We start from the raw sequence: 19,181 nt of genomic DNA, 5'->3' as shown, positions 1-19,181 counted from the left end.
AAACAAAAAATTAGGGACTATTTCAAATGTTTTCTATTGCCTCCTCACTGCCTGTTTTACCCCCTCATGCTTGTGGAGCACTTGCAGAACAGCGATTATTCCATTGGATGGGTATTCATCGGTGAGGTTTTCTACCATGGGATTTGGGGTGTACGTGTGCCCCCCCCCCCCCCCCCCCCGCTCTCAATAAAGGAACCTGCAATAAAGGGACAAGATGAGCCGAGTCCTATCCGAGGAAACACTCCGTGCATTCCCAGTACACTGAGCTGACTCTGCAATCAGGATGTGCGGTCTGCTACAGGAAGAGCGGAGGGGACATTTCACAACTCTTCCTGCAAAATGCTACATTGTATGTTCTCTACATTGTATGTTCTCTACATCGCTCTGCTACACCCATGGAGACATTGTTATATCATCGTTGCACCCGTGGAGACATTGGGGTTAATTTTACTAAAACTGGAGAGTACAGAATCTGGTGCAGCTGTGCATAGAAATCTGGAAATACAAAGAGCTGCGCCAACAGGGAAATAATTTATACCCAACTACCCAGAATAAAAAGAAATTTTAAAGATTATAAATGGTTGATACATTCAAAATAAAAAAATAAAAAATATCAACCATTTATAATCTTTAAAATTTTATTTTTATTCTGGGTAGTTGGGTATAAATTATTTCCCTGTTGGCGCAGCTCTTTGTATCTCACTTACTGCTGCTGCCTTCTTTATAGATTATTGCACCCTTTTTTTTTTTTTCCCCCTTTTTCTTGTTTGTTTAGCGGTCTCACTCAAGCGCAGTTTATTTTTCCTTTGTGCATAGAAATCAGCTTCCAGGTTTTTTATTTTTTTGGCAAAGCTTAAAGTGGAGGAAACTCCCTTCCTTCCTTGTATAATGTTTACTTATAGGTAAGGCTGACCTATAGGCAGAGCTGATGCTACCATTAGGCCCCTGCCTAGGGCACACTGCCACCTAGGGCGCTGCCCCAGGCAGTTCCACATATCAATCCTAGAGCCGCCTTCCCTCCCAGCCACTCACCGCAGCTGAAGTCAGCCCAAAGCCCCACTTGCTGCCTGTCGTTGCCCGCCAGCGTGGGGGTGGGGGTCTTGGCGTGGCCGGTCTGCAGGACTGTACCGGAGGGGGGAGAGGGAATGTCAGCTATACGGGAGGCCATGCAGCCGCTGCAAGCTGACATGGAGGATTTCAGGCGCAGGTACGGCGAGGTGGCTGATGGATGTGCTGCACCTGGCGGGGTCCCTCTCCCGGACCTTCACTAACCTGCAAAGTGAGAACCTGAGTCGGCGGGGGGGGGGGGAGAGGGGCAGGTGAACAAACATGGCTGCCGGTGAAATTGCGGTGGGACTGAGCAGGGACGGACAGACCGGGTACTTCAGCCATGTGCTGCCTGCTGTGTCCAGCATGGCGGCTCAGGTCAGTTTAATGAGGGGGCAACAATCATCACAGTGTAGGTGTAGGGTTAAAGGGGGGGGGGGCATTATATGCAGGGGGGCAGTGTGTAAAGTTTTATTTTGGGGGGGGGGGGCAGTAGCTGGTATTCCTATGGTGCAAAATAGTCTAGCACCGACCCGGCCTATAGGTACAGTAGATATCTCCTAAACGTGCGCCGTTTAGAAGATTTTTACTATGGCTGCAGCTGGTGACGTCACCGACGCATGGCATACCGTGCCATTCCTTCAGAGCCGTGCCGTAAGCAGTGACTCCGTGTGCACCCGCAGGAGTGCCGCCATCGCTGGCTCAGCCATTCATATCTTCAAAGCCCGCAAACCCAGAAGGAAGAGCGGGTGAAGATGGAAGCGCCTTCAGTGGTGACGGCGTGCCGCTGGGAGGCTTCATTTCAGGCAAGTCTCTCCTCATGTGCTAGTATGCGATGCGCCCCACACATTATGACCGAACTACTTGCCGACTGATATACAAGGCGGCTCGGCTGCGAACCAATATACCCGTACCTTCGTCCATACATGTGATTGTGTGGGCGTGCGCCGGCCACCCGCAATCACTCCTCACAGAGGCAGAACGGGGATCTGCCAATGTAAACCAGGCTGATCACCGTTTTGCCAGGGGAGGAGAGAGCGAGATTTACTGTTCCTAGTGATCTGAAACATCCCTCTCCCTGTTAGTCCTTGCGCCGCCCCCCCCCCCCCCCCCCCAGTAAGAACGCACCTCCCTAGGAAACACTTAACCCCCTTGATCACCCCCTAGTGTTAACCCCTTTCCTGACTGTTTGTTTATACAGTGACGGTGCATTTTTCTAGCACTGATCACTGTATTGGTGTCACTGGTTTCCAAAAAGTGTCAAATGGTGTCAGATTTGTCCGCCGCAGTCCAGCTAAAAATCGCAGATTGCCACCATTACCAGCAAAATAATAAAAAAATTCAAGTCCCTAAATCGATCCCCTATTTTGTAGATGCGATAACTTTTGCTTAAACTAATCCAATATGTGCTAATTTTTTGTTTAAAAAAAAAAAAAATGTAGGAGAATACAATTTTTGAAAACCATTTATCTTCCTTCCACTTCACAATTATGTGACACTTTGTGTTGTTCTATCACATAAAATCCCAATAAAATACAATTGTTTTTGGTTGTAACATGAGAAAATGTGGGGAATTTCAAGGGGTATGAATACTTTTTTAAAGAGGAAGTAAACCCCTTCAGACCACTTTGACCTACAGGTAAGCCTAGTTGAAGGCTTACCTGTAGGTCCAAGCAATATCTCCTAAACCTATATGGTTTAGGAGATATTTGCCCGAAAATGGGCACTGCTGTCTACGGCGCATGCGCCGTAGACAGCGGCGCACAGGCGCACTAAATGTGGCAAGTCCAAGAATGGATTTGCCTAATTTGTCGACTCCCGTGCGCATGCGCGGGAGTGACGTCATCGCGGCTTCGCCGAATGTCAGCGGCGGAGCTGCGAGACGCGACTCCCGTGCGCAAGCGCGGGAGTGACGTCATCGCGGCTTCGCCGCTGTCATTGGTCGGAGCTGCGAGACGCCACCAGCAAGATGGATGCGGCGGACTACAGGGATCAGCGGCGACTTCGCTGGCTCCTGTGTCAGGTAAGTGACACATAATGAGCTACTATGCGATGCGATGCGATGCGATGCATAGTAGTCCATTATGCTTTACCTTTGCAGGGAAAAAAAGAGGAAGTAACACCCATCAGGGTTTACTTCCTCTTTAACCACTTGCCGACCGCCTAACGCCGATCTACGTCATCAGAATGGCACGGGCAGGCATAAGCACGTAGATGTACGTGTTTTGCCTCCCGCGGGTCGGGGGCCCGATCGGGCCCCCGCCCGGTGCCTGCGGCGGTCGGTTTTCGTTCGGGAGCGATCCCGGACGAGGGGACGGCCATTCATTCATGGCCACCCCCTCGCGATCGCTCCCGACGAATGGAAATCCCCGGTGACATCACTTCCTCTCCTGTAATGTAAACACAGGAGAGGAAGTGATGTATTCTCTCCTCCGTGTCGGTATTTTTCGTTCCGACACGGAGGAGAGCGGATCAGTGAGTTGCACCAACACATCCCACACACAGTAGAACATGCCAGGCACACTCACACCCCCCCTTTACCCCCCGATCACCCCCCCAATTACCCCTGCCCCCCAGTCACAGTGACACCAATGTCATTTTTTTTTTTTTTTTTTTTTTTTTTTGCATTGGTGTCATTTGTGACTGTAATAACTGTTAGGGCAGTTAGGGTTAGCCCCCTTTAGTTCTAATGTACCCCCCTAACCCCCCCAATAAAGGTTTAACCCCATGATCACCCCCCGTCGCCAGTGTCACTAAGGCTGGGTTCACATTGCAGCGGTTTATGAGAACGAATGTGATTCGCACCGCACTGCAGTGCAAATCACATCCGATCTCTGTGCGATTCGAGTTCAGCCATTCGCCGCACCCGCCGCACCCGCCACACCCGCCGCACCCGCCGCAAATTCGCACGGGACCCTTTTTTGGCCCGCAGCAGAATCGGATCGCATGGGTGTTCACACCATGCGATCCGAGTTTGCAGATCGCACTGCGATATGCGAACTGATCTGGGGGTGTCAGTAACATTTCACTGACACTCCCAGCAGTTCGCATAGGGCAGTGTGAACTGCCGCCGGGAGGCATGCGATGCGGGAACCCGCCGCGGATTCGCGGCGTTTCCGCATCGCTCCAGTGTGAACCCAGCCTAATAAGCGATCATTTTTCTGATCGCCGTATTAGTGTCACAGGTGACGCTAGTTAGGCAGGTAGGTATTTAGGTTCGCCGCAGCTTTTTATAGCGCTAGGGACCCCCATATACTACCGCATAAAGCCCCCTGATTGCCCCCTAGTTAACCCTTTCACCAGTGATCACCATATAACTGTTACAGGTGACGCTGGTTGGTTAGTTATTTTTTTATAGTTTCAGGGCACCCGCCATTTATTACCTAATAAAGGTTTAACCCCCTGATCACCCGGCAGGTGTCATTTGTGACTAATAACTGTTAGGGCAGTTAGGGTTAGCCCCCTTTAGTTCTAAGGTACCCCCCTAACCCCCCCAATAAAGGTTTAACCCCGTGATCACCCCCCGTCGCCAGTGTCACTAAGGCTGGGTTCACATTGCAGCGGTTTATGAGAACGGATGTGATTCGCACCGCACTGCAGTGCAAATCACATCCGATCTCTGTGCGATTCGAGTTCAGCTATACAGATAGTATGGCTGAATTCGTGTCGCACCCGCCGCACCCGCCGCAAACTCGCACGGGACCCTTTTTTTGGTCCGCAGCAGAATCGGATCGCATGGGTGTTCACACCATGCGATCCAAGTTTGCAGATCGCACTGCGATATGCGAACTGATCTGGGGGTGTCATTAACATTTCACTGACACTCCCAGCAGTTCGCATAGGGCAGTGTGAACTGCCGCCGGGAGGCATGCGATGCGGGAACCCGCCGCGCATTCGTGGCGTTCCCGCATCGCTCCAGTGTGAACCCAGCCTAATAAGCGATCGTTTTTCTGATCGCTGTATTAGTGTCACAGGTGACGCTAGTTAGGCAGGTAGGTATTTAGGTTCGCCGCAGCTTTTTATAGCGCCAGGGACCCCCATATACTACCGCATAAAGCCCCCTGATTGCCCCCTAGTTAACCCTTTCACCAGTGATCACCATATAACTGTTACAGGTGACGCTGGTTGGTTAGTTATTTTTTTATAGTTTCAGGGCACCCGCCATTTATTACCTAGTCTCACTAGTGTACCCCTAAATTTAGGGGTGTCTACTTTCTAAAATGGGGTCATTTGGGGGGGGGGGTTTGTGCCATCTTGGCATTTTATGGCCTTCAAAACTGTAACGCCCTTAGAAAGCCTGAAGGCGGTGCTTGGTTTTTGGGGCCCCGTACGCGGCTAGGCTCCCAAAAAGTCCCACATATGTGGTATCCCCGTACTCAGGAGAAGCAGCAGAATTTATTTTGGGGTGTCATTTCACATATGCCCATGGCATGCGTGAGCAATATATCATTTAGTGACAACTTTGTGAAAAAAAAAAAAAGTTTGTAATTTTCCCGCAACTTGTGGCAAAATATAAAATATTCCATGGACTCAACATGCCTCTCAGCAAATAGCTTGGGGTGTCTACTTTCTAAAATGGGGTCATTTGTGGGGGTTTTGTGCCATCTTGGCATTTTATGGCCTTCAAAACTGTAATAGGTAGTGAGAAGTGAACTCAAAAAATTACGCCCTTAGAAAGCCTGAAGGCGGTGCTTGGTTTTCGGGGCCCCGTACGCGGCTAGGCTCCCAAAAAGTCCCACATATGTGGTATCCCCGTACTCAGGAGAAGCAGCAGAATTTATTTTGGGGTGTCATTTCACATATGCCCATGGCATGCATGAGCAATATATCATTTAGTGACAACTTTGTGAAAAAAAAAAAAAAAAAAAAAAAAGTTTGTAATTTTCCCGCAACTTGTGGCAAAATATAAAATATTCCATGGACTCAACATGCCTCTCAGCAAATAGCTTGGGGTGTCTACTTTCTAAAATGGGGTCATTTGTGGGGGTTTTGTGCCATCTTGGCATTTTATGGCCTTCAAAACTGTAATAGGTAGTGAGGCGTGAAATCAAAAATTTACGCCCTTAGAAAGCCTGAAGGCGGTGCTTGGTTTTCGGGGCCCTGTACGCGGCTAGGCTCCCAAAAAGTCCCACATATGTGGTATCCCCGTACTCAGGAGAAGCAGCAGAATTTATTTTGGGGTGTCATTTCACATACGCCCATAGCATGTGTGAGCAATATATCATTTAGTGACAACTTTGTGTAAAAAAAAAAAAAAAATTTTTTTTTTGTCATTATTCAATCGCTTGAGGCAAAAAAATAAAATATTCAATGGGCTCAACATGCCTCTTATCAATTTCCTTAGGGGGTCTACTTTCCAAAATGGGGTCATTTGGGGGGGTTTTGTACTGCCCTGTCATTTTAGCACCTCAAGAAATGAGATAGGCAGTCGTAAACTAAAAGCTGCGTAAATTCCAGAAAACGTACCTTAGTTTGTAGATGTGACAACTTTTGCGCAAACCAATAAATATACAATTATTGACTTTTTTTTTACCAAAGACATGTGGCTGAATACATTTTGTCCTAAATGTATGACTAAAATTGAGTTTATTGGATTTTTCTAATAACAAAAAGTAGAAAATATCATTTTTTTTCAAAATTTGCGGTCTTTTTACGTTTATATCGCAAAAAATAAAAATCGCAGAGGCAATCAAATACCATCAAAAGAAAGCTCTATTTGTGGGAAGAAAAGGACGCAAATTTTGTTTGGGTACAACATTGCATGACCGCGCAATTACCAGTTAAAGCAGCGCAGTGCCAAAGTGTAAAAAGACCTCTGGTCATTTACCAGCAAAATGGTCCGGTCTGAAAGTGGTTAAGGCTCTGTACATTCTGTGCAACACCTGTGTAGTAGACATGTGCAGAGTAAAATATTTCGTTTCGGAATTTCGTTTTCGTCCGAAAGCTTAATTTATTTAGTTACTCCCGAAATTCGTTTTTATTTATTTTGTTTTTCGTTCAAAAATTGCATTCGTCCGAAAATCCACATGAATTACGGTCGAATCTGTCTTTGAAGGCTTATGGTGTCTGTCGAATGTATAAAGAAGATTCGACGGAGCTAGTATATATACTATATAGCATACTTTAAAAAATTTGACGTGGGGTTCCCCCTAAAAATCCATACCAGACCCTTTATCCGAGCACGCAACCTGGCAGGCCGCAGGAAAAGAGGGGGGGACGAGAGAGCGGCCCCCCTCCCTCCTGAACCGTACCAGGCCGTACCAGGACACCGTGCAGTGTCTCCGTGGAGGAGACAGAAGAAGGACGAAGGATTCGCTGCGCTGGATGAGATGAGACATCGCTGGAGAGATGACCGTCCGTCGCTGGATAGCAAGAGTGGATTACCGCCGCTGGAATCTTTTTTTTATTTTTTTATTTTTAATAAAGGAATTTTTCAAAAGTGTGTTTGTTTTATTTAACCATTTTTTACACTTTCTTTGTGAAATGGTAGGGGTACTTTTGTACCCCCTTACCATTTCAAACAGGGGGGGGGCCGGGATCTGGGGGTCCCCTTGTTAAAGGGGGCTTCCAGATTCTGATAAGCCCCCCGCCCGCAGACCTCCACAACCACCGGCCAGGGTTGTGGGGATGAGGCCCTTGTCCTCATCAACATGGGGACAAGGTGCTTTGAGGGGTCACGGACCCCCAAAGCATCCTCCCAATGTTGAGGGCATGTGGCCTGGTACGGTTCAGGAGGGAGGGGGGCCGCTCTCTCGTCCCCCCCTCTTTTCCTGCGGCCTGCCAGGTTGCGTGCTCGGATAAAGGGTCTGGTATGGATTTTTAGGGGGAACCCCACGTCAAATTTTTTCTTAAATTTGAGGCAGGGTTCCCCTTAATATCCATACCAGACCTGAAGGGCCTGGTAATTGAATTTGGGGGACCCCAACGCTTTTTTTTTTATTTATTTATTTTTTTATCAATGACCTTCAATGAGTGTTCTCTGTATTACGGAGCCGACAATTCATTATAGCTGCGAGTGATTTTAAAGGACTTTTTTTCCTGCATAAATGACACTTTGTGCAGGGACAGTTCTAAGCACGGGAAACATGCGCTCCTTCACAGGCATACTATAGACAACCCCCCCTACGAAATTTAAAGGAATATTACACTTTTATTGTTTCACTTTAATCATTATTAAAATCACTGCTCCCGAAAAAACGGCCGTTTTTAAAACTTTTTTTTGCATTGATCCATGTCCCCTGGGGCAGGACCCGGGTCCCCAAACACTTTTTAGGACAGTAACTTGCAGAATCTTTTCTCTCTGTCAAATCTTTTTTCTCTGTCGAATATTTTCTCTATATAATCTTGGACTAATAGAGGTAAGGTTAGGCACATTCGACCAAAGGTTCTATAGACACAGATTGTTGTGAGTCACGTCGAATCTCCTATTCTATATCGAACTGTTGTAACAATGAAAACGAAAATAAAGCATTTATTTATGTCGGATCTTTCGTTTTTCGGATTTTGTGCTTTCGTTATCGTTTGTCAAAGCGAAAACGAAAATAGCTGAAATTCGGACGAAAATGCATTCGGACGAAAACGAATGCACATGTCTACTGTGTAGTAAAGCAATTCTTTACAGAAAAACAATTGATACATTGACAATTATTGAAATGTTTATTGATATTCAATTTTCTTCCTTTTTTTTTTTTTTTTTTTTTTTTTTTTTTTTTTTTGTTATAGATCCATCAGTTCCAAATGTAAAGGTAACCCGACTCACACTGGTCTGCAACACGGCCCCCGCACCAATCACCATGGACCTCACCCGTAGGTGACATCATTCATGTGATAAAAAAAAAATATATATATATATATATATATAATAAAATAAAATATATTATGGGGCTAACAACCCAGGCTAATCCAAAATTAATATTTCTGTGCAAACTATCTCATCTCTTCTTCTAAGTCCAGGGCCATCCTAAGTTAAAACAAACTTTGACCATTTTTTTTTTGTTTTTTTAGTCATGACTTACCAGGTGATAAACTTATATATATATATATATATATATATATGTCCTTCTCAAAAAATTAGCATATTGTGATAAAGTTCATTATTTTCTGTAATGTACTGATAAACATTAGACTTTCATATATTTTAGATTCATTACACACAACTGAAGTAGTTCAAGCCTTTTCTTGTTTTAATATTGATGATTTTGGCATACAGCTCCTGAAAACCCAAAAATCCTATCTCCAAAAATTAGCATATTTCATCCGACCAATAAAAGAAAAGTGTTTTTAATACAAAAAAAGTCAACCTTCAAATAATTATGTTCAGTTATGCACTCAATACTTGGTCGGGAATCCTTTTGCAGAAATGACTGCTTCAATGCGGCGTGGCATGGAGGCAACCAGCCTGTGGCACTGCTGAGGTGTTATGGAGGCCCAAGGATGCTTCGATAGCGGCCTTAAGCTCATCCAGAGTGTTGGGTCTTGCGTCTCTCAACTTTCTCTTCCCAATATCCCACAGATTCTCTATGGGGTTCAGGTCAGGAGAGTTGGCAGGCCAATTGAGCACAGTAATACCATGGTCAGTAAACCCTTTACCAGTGGTTTTGGCACTGTGAGCAGGTGCCAGGTCGTGCTGAAAAATGAAATCTTCATCTCCATAAAGCTTTTCAGCAGATGGAAGCATGAAGTGCTCCAAAATCTCCTGATAGCTAGCTGCATTGACCCTGCCCTTGATAAAACACAGAGGACCAACACCAGCAGCTGACATGGCACCCCAGACCATCACTGACTGTGGGTACTTGACACTGGACCTCAGGCATTTTGGCATTTCCCTCTCCCCAGTCTTCCTCCAGACTCTGGCCCCTTGATTTCCGAATGACATGCAAAATTTGCTTTCATCCGAAAAAAGTACTTTGGACCACTGAGCAACAGTCCAGTGCTGCTTCTCTGTAGCCCAGGTCAGGCGCTTCTGCCGCTGTTTCTGGTTCAAAAGTGGCTTGACCTGGGGAATGCGGCACCTGTAGCCCATTTCCTGCACACGCCTGTTCACGGTGGCTCTGGATGTTTCTACTCCAGACTCAGTCCACTGCTTCCGCAGGTCCTCCAAGGTCTGGAATCGGTCCTTCTCCACAATCTTCTTCAGGGTCCGGTCACCTCTTCTCGTTGTGCAGCGTTTTCTGCCACACTTTTTCCTTCCCACAGACTTCCCACTGAGGTGCCTTGATACAGCACTCTGGGAACAGCCTATTCGTTCAGAAATTTCTTTCTGTGTCTTACCCTCTTGCTTGAGGGTGTCAATGATGGCCTTCTGGACAGCAGTCAGGTCGGCAGTCTTACCCATGATTGCGGTTTTGAGTAATGAACCAGGCTGGGAGTTTTTAAAAGCCTCAGGAATCTTTTGCAGGTGTTTAGAGTTAATTAGTTGATTCAGAGGATTAGGTTAATAGCTTGTTTAGAGAACCTTTTCATGATATGCTAATTTTTTGAGATAGGAATTTGGGGTTTTCATGAGCTGTATGCCAAAATCATCAATATTAAAACAAGAAAAGGCTTGAACTACTTCAGTTGTGTGTCATGAATCTAAAATATATGAAAGTCTAATGTTTATCAGTACATTACAGAAAATAATGAACTTTATCACAATATGCTAATTTTTTGAGAAGGACCTGTATATATATATAATTTATTAGTATTGCTTGCATTCTCTTATTCAAAAAAAAAACAAAAAACGCTTATTATCTTGGTCAAAAAAAAAAAAGACAGAATGCAAGTAATACTAATTCTATTTAATAATTATAAAAAATAGTATTGCTTGCATTCTCATTTTATTTGTTTTGACCAAGATAAACAGTGTGTGTGGGCTTTTTTTTTTTTTTTTTTTTTTTTTGGTCCTTTTTTTTATATTTACCATTTGTAGACAGCAGGTGGATCCCTGGGTTTTATTTCTACTTTTTAGCAGCTGGAATGTATTCCTTTGCTGTGTAATAACCTTGATTGTGAAAAGATCGCAGGAGCCCATCTTGGTAAAAAAAAAAAAAAATCGAAGTACACACAAATGCTATACACCCAGTGAGTACTAACGCTAGGTAGAGACTCCTTTAATTCTTCATGCCATGGAATCCACAAACCTTCATTTTTAGGATTTTATGTTGATGTTACTGAATAAGAGAAGTTTTGCAGATTTCTCAGCCGCACATTTATGCTGCAAATCACCCGTTCTATCGCTTTCCAAAGGCAGGGCTGCTAATAAGACAGTAAAGCCAGCCCTCCTGTACCAGGCCGGGCCCCATCAGTTCTGCCGAGCAGGAGGGCCGACCGTACTGCACTATTGCTGACACGTGTGGATCCAGTGCAGCTGAGGTTGAACAAGGGACTGATGAATCCGTCTTCAGACATCAGGGGTCTGTTTAAAAAAGAAATGTGTATATAAATGTGTAATTCTAAGTTAATAAAAAAAAAATAATTTGGGGACTTATGCAAATGTTTTATATTGCCCCCTCACTGGCTGTTTTAACTCCACATGGTTGCGGAGCAGTACTATGCAACTGAATGGGTATTCATCGGTGAGGGTATAGTTTATACCAGGGATATGCAATTGGCAGACCTCCAGCTGTTGCAAAACTACAAGTCCCATCATGCCTCTGCCTCTGGGTGTCATGCTTGTGTCTGTCAGTCTTGCTATGGCCTCATGGGACTTGTAGTTCTGCAACTGCTGGAGGTCCGCTAATTGCATATCCCTGGTTTATACCATGGCAGCATCGTAAGCATGGCATCTTAGTGAAAATATTCATTTTGATCTTTTCAGAGGTGGGGGGCTGTATGGAACCCCATGATTTTATGACCGCAGCCCTGCCCAAAGGCAGGCATGTACTGGCCATCGGGACTACCAGGAGTTTCCCGGTGGGCCGATGGCTCAGTGGGCCACTCTGATGTAAGGGGGCTGGTGATGGGACACTCTGTTGTAAGGGGGATGGTGATGGGACTCTCTGTTGTAAGGGGGATGGTGATGGGACACTCAAAATGTAAGTGGGCCAGTCTGGATGAAGTCCAGGGCCAGATTTCTGTCCCAGTCCAGCCCTGCCCAAAGGTGTACTATTGGCTCCAGATGCAATGACTGTGTTGTACCATCTATGCCTCCTCCGCGCCCGCCGCCCCCCCCCCCCCCCCCCAGCAGAAATTTTGAATTCATTGGACCAGCCTCTTATTATTCAGGATTCATACAGCACCACCAACAGTTTGCTCAGGGACAGTTACAACACAATTCAAGACAAATAAGGTTAGCGGGGTGCCACTCCTGAGAGCGTTCAATCCTAATGGGAGGAACAAATGATACAAAAGGTAATAATAAGGGGTGAGTTGATGGAGGAAGTAAAAGTTCAGGTGTTGGTTGGAGGAGGGATAGACTCCCCCTGAAGAGATGAGTTTTCAGGGATCGCCTAAAGGAGGTGTCTGGACAGATTGGTTTAGGGAATTCCAGAGGACAGCGGAGGCTCTGGAGAAGTCCAGTAGGTGAGAATGGTAGAGTGATGGAGAGCAGGAAGTCTTGAGAGGACGGTTTGGGTGATATTTTGAGACGAGGTTGGTGATGTAGCTCGGGGGGTTGTGTGGTGGCTTTGTATGTTGAATTTTATTCAATGGGTGAGTAGATGCCAATCGAGGGATTGGCAGTTGGAGGTGGTGGTCACTGAGTGAAGGGATTGGTAGCGAGGGGTGGAGGACAATGAGTAGAGGCCAGTGGAGGGAATTGACGTGATGAGTAGTGGCCAGTGGAGGGAATTGACGTGATGAGTAGTGGCCAGTGGAGGGAATTGACGTGATGAGTAGTGGCCAGTGGAGGGAATTGACGTGATGAGTAGAGGCCAGTGGAGGGATTGGCAGAGAGGGGTGGAGGACACGGAGTGGTTGGGAAGGTTGATGACTCTTGAAGCATTCTTGATAGACTGGGGGGGGGGGAAGCCTGTGTAGCGGAAGGCCAATGAGAAGGAGTTGCAATAGTCAAGAGATAACAAGAGTGAATTAGTAGGTTGGTTGGTGTCATTGGTTAACATGGAGTGAATTTTGGAAATGTTATGGCAGTGAGGGCAGCAAGATTTGGATAGGGATTGGATGTGGTGTGGAAAGGAGATGTTGGAGTCCAGGATTACACCTAGCACCCTGGTGTGGAGAGTAGAATGGTAGTTGTGCTATTTATTCTCCATGGAAAAGTTTCGGGGGGGGGGGGCACGCCACACATTTATTTTTCAGTCCTGTGACTGTACATTTTTGGGTATCCTGTGCCCACCACAGCCTCGGCTTTCTGTTCTTGGCTGACCGGAATGGACGCTGATATGGTCTTCTCCTGTTGTAGCCCATCCACCTCAAGGTTGAACATTTTGTGCATTCTGAGATGACATGAGATAAATCCTACTTTGTATGCCCCCAATAATCTTGATCAAAAATAATTCTTACTGGTTGCCGTCAGTCGTGGTGCGTTACACATCGCTCTTTGGTATTAGTATATAAGGGTGACAGAGTTCTTGCAGTCGGTACGGATTCTGTTTCATCTCCGGTTATCATTTGCAGAGGACCTGGAGAAACTCAAGAAGACGACGTTTGTCTTAAAAGAAGGTTCAGAGTACCGAGTGAAAATCCACTTTACGGTTAGTGTTTTTTTTTTTTTTTTTTTTATGAACTACAATACACGCTACAATACACGCTTAGCTACATTTTATTGTAATATAAAGAACTAAAAAAACTTGCTATGTGTCTTGCAGGTATGCAGAGAGATCGTATCCGGACTAAAGTATGTGCAGCACACCTTCAGGACCAGCGTGAAAGGTAAATCTCTGCTGGCAAATATTATTTTTGTTGCCAAAATCTGAAAGGGGTTAGGTGTACAGGACACCAGGAATGGGTCGTGGATGGGAGGCATAGGCGTGCGCACAGGGTGTGCCTGGGAACACCCTAACGCGTGTCCTGAGATCTGCTATAAAATTCTGCAAGAGACTGTATAGGGAGCTGCCTGTGAGATGGTTTCACATGGAGCAGTCGGGGAGGCATGTAAGAGCCGCTCAGTGCTTGAAACTGTAAGGGCCGGTTCACACTGCAGGCGATGCGAGGCGACACCGACTTGCCTCGCCGCGACCTGCCGCGACCTCAGCGGCAACTTGCAGATGACTTCTGTATAGAAGTCAATGCAAGTCGCCCCGAGGTCACCCGAAAGTAGTACAGGAACCTTTTTTCTGAGTCGGAGCGACTCGAGTCGCTCCTCTCAGAACGGTTCCATTGTACAGAACGGGGGCGACTTGTCAGATCGAGGCGAGGCAAGTCGCGTCGCCTCGCTTAGCCCGCAGTGTGAACCGGCTCTAATGTGATGTCACTGCTTGCAGAGACCAGCTGTCAAAACTCATCGCTGATGTGGTGGGTGGGCAGGACCGAACAGCTAGCCTATCGAACACAAGCCAGTGGGATATGGGCTGGGTAGGATGCTCTGTGTATGTGGCTCTGCCCCCTTGCTATTAAACACCAGCCAACGATTGTGCTGCTTGAGAAAGGGGGCGGGGCCACATACACTGAGCGGCCCGCCCAGCCCCTATTCCGTTGGCTGGTGTTTGATGGCTGATATATTTTATATTATATAAGGCCTCTTTCACACTACCGATCCGTTCAGGTCCACCTGTCAGTTTTTCAGGCGGACCTGAACAGATGCTCCATAGAGGTGACACCCGACCCGCTCCGATCCGAAAAAGTGTGACGGAGGAAAAAAAACTACTTTTCCATCCGTCATCGGATCGGGTGACGACGGACACTGCGGTCCGTCTTCATCGGATCTCCCATAGGGGAGAGCGGCACTCTGACAGGTCTGTCCCTGCACAGTGTGCAGAGATGGCCCTGTCATCTTCCTGCTCAGCGGGGATCAACGGAGAGATCCCCGCTGGGCAAGCGGATGTCCACAGGGGTGGATCATCGCTGATCCGCTCTGTGTGAAAGGACCCTAACAAGAGTGTTACATGGAACTGGAAAGCTTTGGGTTGGAAAGAGCTTTCCCACCCTGATTGCGGGAACTTTGGCCTTGAAAGGCTTAGCCTGCCTATGGATGAGGCTGGTAAGGAACAGTAAGGAGTCATCGGGTGTCTGTGAGGTGCAGTTGTGAGAAGAATGTAGGCTGTTGAACAGCGGAGACCCTGCTAGGCTCTTGTTAACTTTCTGGAACCCTGGAACAGGTGGGGACTTTAAAACCCTATTGAGGGACAAGTGTTGGTGGCGGTGAGCCGTAGTTTTGTATACCAGTAGCTGTGGACTGTTTTATCTTATGTTGATGAGGAGCTATTTGTTTTGACAATAAAAGACTTTTACAAAGTTGGCTGATTGGTGATCCTAGAGTCCCCCATGTTTATGGGAAAAATAAATTGCAACAAAATCCATACGCCACTTTTCTCCAAGAAGTCCCAGTATGATTGTAACCCTATATTGGCTAGGGAGTATCGAAAGGGGGCTGGATACTAAGCACTGAAAAGGGAATGACTACTCTGCATAGTACAGGAGGTGGAATGTAGCACAAGCAATCGTCTGCTGTCAAAGCAATATTTGGCCTTAAGATAGCCACAAACTAACCGATACTACCCTTCATCTGATGTTCCAGTAGGCCAAGGATTTAACAATTTTGGGCTGCTCTAGCAAGCAATAACCAGAACTTCCGACCACATGAAGAACTAGTTAGAAAACTACAACATTTTCCATCTGTGTGATGGGGAAGCAAGAGGTTTGGACTGGAGGAAGTTAAATGATCATGTGTGTGTGCTGCAACCATCCATCATACACAACACACGTAGGCGGGTTCCATTGCGTTTGAGGACAGGTAGATGTTTCCCAGCCCTTCATTCTCAGGAAATCTATCTATGGTCACACTTGGGAATGAAAACCAAAGGCATTTGGTTCCAGAAACCACTGTAAGCTCTGCAGTTTCTAGTTTGGTTCCTCACTTGTTGCACTTGGCCGTTTTGGGGATCTAAAATATTTTATTTTTATTTTTTTGCAATCAATGAGGAACTAGTCTAGAAACTGCAGAGCTAGCAGTGGTCCCTGAAGCCAAATGCTTTTTGCTCTTCTTCTTCGTTTTTGCCTTTTTGTCCTACATTTTATTTGCAATTTCTGTGGCTGTTTCCAGACAATTCTTTTTTTTATCTGGTTATTCCTCACAGTTGCCAAAGCCACATTTATGGTGGGAAGCTACGGACCCCGAGCCGAAGAGTACGAGTTTCTGACCCCCTTAGAAGAAGCCCCCAAAGGAATGTTATCGCGAGGAACGTACCACAACAAGTCCTTCTTCACCGACGATGACAATCACAACCACCTAACTTGGGAGTGGAATCTGTCCATCCGTAAGGAGTGGGATGACGCCTCCTAAATTCCCGCGTTGGCCAACAAGTGTCCGCAGTGTGCATTATTTCCCCCTCGTTGTATTGTACCACCCAATGTGCTTCATTACCTTCCAGCTCAGAGACACATAAAGCTACTCAAATGTGGACCAATTTGATCCATCTGCTTGCTCATTTTTGACCAAATGGATGAATGTGTTTTTGTCCCTCCTACAGGAAATCCCTTGCCCAAATGCATTGAACATAAAAAAATCTGGTTATTGATGTTGATATATATTTACAGTCACTGACCAACCAGGTAGAAATAAGTTCTGATGGGACAATTAAATATAATCTTTTAATCTGAAATATGAACAAGTGATTTTTAATGTCTAAGGATTTTCCATCAGCTGAATGACCAAACCCATCTACTATGACTAAAAAGTTTGAACTGCCTTTTCCCGCAAGATTGTGATAACGAGCAAAGCTCCCCAACTACTGCATGTTCTGCCACTGCCACTGGCTTCCAGGTCTTCTATCCCATAGTGTGGTATATTTTTAGGTGTGCACATGTTTGTTCTTCAGTGATGGCCTCCAAACCATGCAGTTCTAGGGAAGGAGGGGGGCAGGGAGGTCACATGGTTTCCTGACCACCACAGAAAAAAAGTAGGCAGGAGTTCTCCATGCAGCTTATGTAAAAACCAAAAATATCTTGGTTGAGATCTATTGTAAAGGCAGAAAGAGGACAACCAGAGGAACATGTTCACAAATACATCCTTAGATGGGCTTCCTAAAATATTAACACATAGCTTTGAAAATTTTTATATTTCAACCTGACCCCCCCACCCATGAATGGTCTCTGGAGCTTTTCATGAAAAGTCTTACTGTAAATTGTAATGTCTGTGCTAAAATCTAATGCAATAATAAAATTCTATTTGGTAATTTCCTCTTTGATACCCTTTTTCAATGGAAACCTACAGCCTGGGAATTTTTGTCTATTGGGATCCTACGGTGTTTGTGCATGGTTTTACAGGGTTGAGGTTTGTGTTGCATGAAAGTTGACTTTGACACATATATTAAAGTGGCTGTAAACCCTTACAACACACTTTGACCTACAGGTAAGCCTAGATTAAGGCTTACCTGTAGGTCCAAGAAATATCTCTTAAACCTATACGGTTTAGGAGATTTTTGCCCGAAGACAGGCACCGCTGTCTACGGCGTATGCGCCGTAGACAGTGGCGCACTGAGCGCAGCATCTTCAATGACGGAGCTGCCGCGCGTGTCGGCTCCCGTGCGCATGCGTGGGAGTGACGTCATCGCGGCTTCGCCGAATGACAGCGGCGGAGCTGCGAGACCCCACCGAGAAGATGGATGCGCCGGACTACAGGGGACATCGGTGACTTCGCTGGCTCCTGTGTCAGGTAAGTGACACATAATGGACTACTATGCGATGCGATGCATAGTAGTCCATTATGCTTTGCCTTTGCAGGGAATGAAAGAGGAAGTAAACCCATGAGGGTTTACTTCCTCTTTAAAACACATGAAGGCAAAGTGTAAGTCTTCTGTTTCACAACCCCCCCCCCCCCCCCCCAGTTAGGTGGCTGGGAAATTTTTTTGTTTTTTTGCTCCATTTTAATCAGTGGCGTGGTGGTTGATTGATTTAGTTCTGCTCAGGATTTCTAGGCTGAGAGTTTGATTGTTCCTCCCTGCCTCTGGAAGAAGTTTCCAGAAGTATAAGGCAGGAGATTCAAGTGATCATCTTGAATATTTTATCATGCCCCTGGAAAGAGGCATCCAGAACGTGGCTGGGGAGGTGATAAATGTGCAGGAGCCCAGAGAAGACCTTTCTCGTCAGAGTTCCAGCAGCTCCTGGAGCTGCTGCCCCTAGGAGGGGGAATCACTAAGACAAGAAACCACCATTTGGGCGTCAGCATTTGCAGCGCTAAGGGTCTAAGGAGGACACCTAAAAAGAGGATTTCTGCTGAAGAACACTGCTCGAGTCCAGGTCTGAAGGAGGACTTTGCCACTTTCCCCTTTTTAAGGATCTGCCTGTGGAGACTTGATGGCAGACAGCTCCTAGGACACTAATGCTGGATTCACACCTAGGGCATTTTTAGTGCTTTTTGCAGATTTGCACTACAGTCCATTTAGCATGGTTTCCTATGGAAAACGTTCTGTAGTGCAAATCTGCAAAATGCACTAAAAATGCCATAGGTGTGAATCGGGCCTTAGTTAGAACCGTGATGGGGAATGATAGTTGCATAGAAGCAGAGAGGGACTGACTGCCCTATGGTCTACAGTTGTGGGGGCTTGAAAATACTGACATCCCCAGTTGTGTCCAAAGAGGCTGATATTGAGAACCTAGATGGCTTATTTTTTGCTATTTTATAGTGTGGAGTATTCCATGACCCAAGACCCCTCTCCTGTTAAGGTCCGTGAGCAATAAATACTAAAGATTTGGGAAAAATAATAGGAAACAAAAAAATACTAAAGACTTCCCAGGACTGACCTTTTATTGACAGTGTGCTTGGGTGACTGGTGGCCTCTGTACTTCTTATGGAGAACCTGTCTGTTTCCAGTGGTCCCTTTGGCAGTAACGTTCAACATGCTGAATATTTATAACTAATATATTAAACAAATAATAAATATTTATAGCAATGCTGAATTTCTATTATCTTTTTACCCTTTTTTTTAAATTTTGCAGCACTTTTGTTATATTTTATAATAAGGTTTTGCCATTTTTATTTTAATGCAGTATTAAATTGCCTAGTTTGTTGTCTTGACAAAGTAAGCCAAGAAATGGTA

General features: G+C 45.8%; 1 protein-coding gene across 1 annotated transcript in view; it reads left to right on the top strand.

The window, feature by feature from the left end:
• ARHGDIB (Rho GDP dissociation inhibitor beta) overlaps nt 1–17,318 on the top strand; it is a 39,792-nt gene extending 22,474 nt beyond the window's left edge. Inside the window, exons 3-6 of the mRNA XM_077467455.1 lie at nt 8,770–8,853; nt 13,603–13,679; nt 13,794–13,857; nt 16,221–17,318. Coding sequence (XP_077323581.1) covers nt 8,770–8,853; nt 13,603–13,679; nt 13,794–13,857; nt 16,221–16,426 — 431 coding nt within the window. The 3' untranslated portion in view covers nt 16,427–17,318. The remainder of the gene's footprint in view (nt 1–8,769; nt 8,854–13,602; nt 13,680–13,793; nt 13,858–16,220) is intronic.
• The last annotated feature ends 1,863 nt before the right edge of the window (nt 17,319–19,181 follow it).

The sequence above is a fragment of the Lithobates pipiens genome, unplaced genomic scaffold (assembly GCF_037356315.1).
Source record: "Lithobates pipiens isolate NorthernLeopardFrog02 unplaced genomic scaffold, aLitPip1_a1.2 Scaffold_56, whole genome shotgun sequence".
In the NCBI taxonomy this organism is placed as follows: Eukaryota; Metazoa; Chordata; class Amphibia; order Anura; family Ranidae; genus Lithobates; species Lithobates pipiens.
The sequence above is the reverse complement of the archived record's forward strand: the minus strand, read 5'-3'. Positions and strand labels throughout refer to the sequence as shown.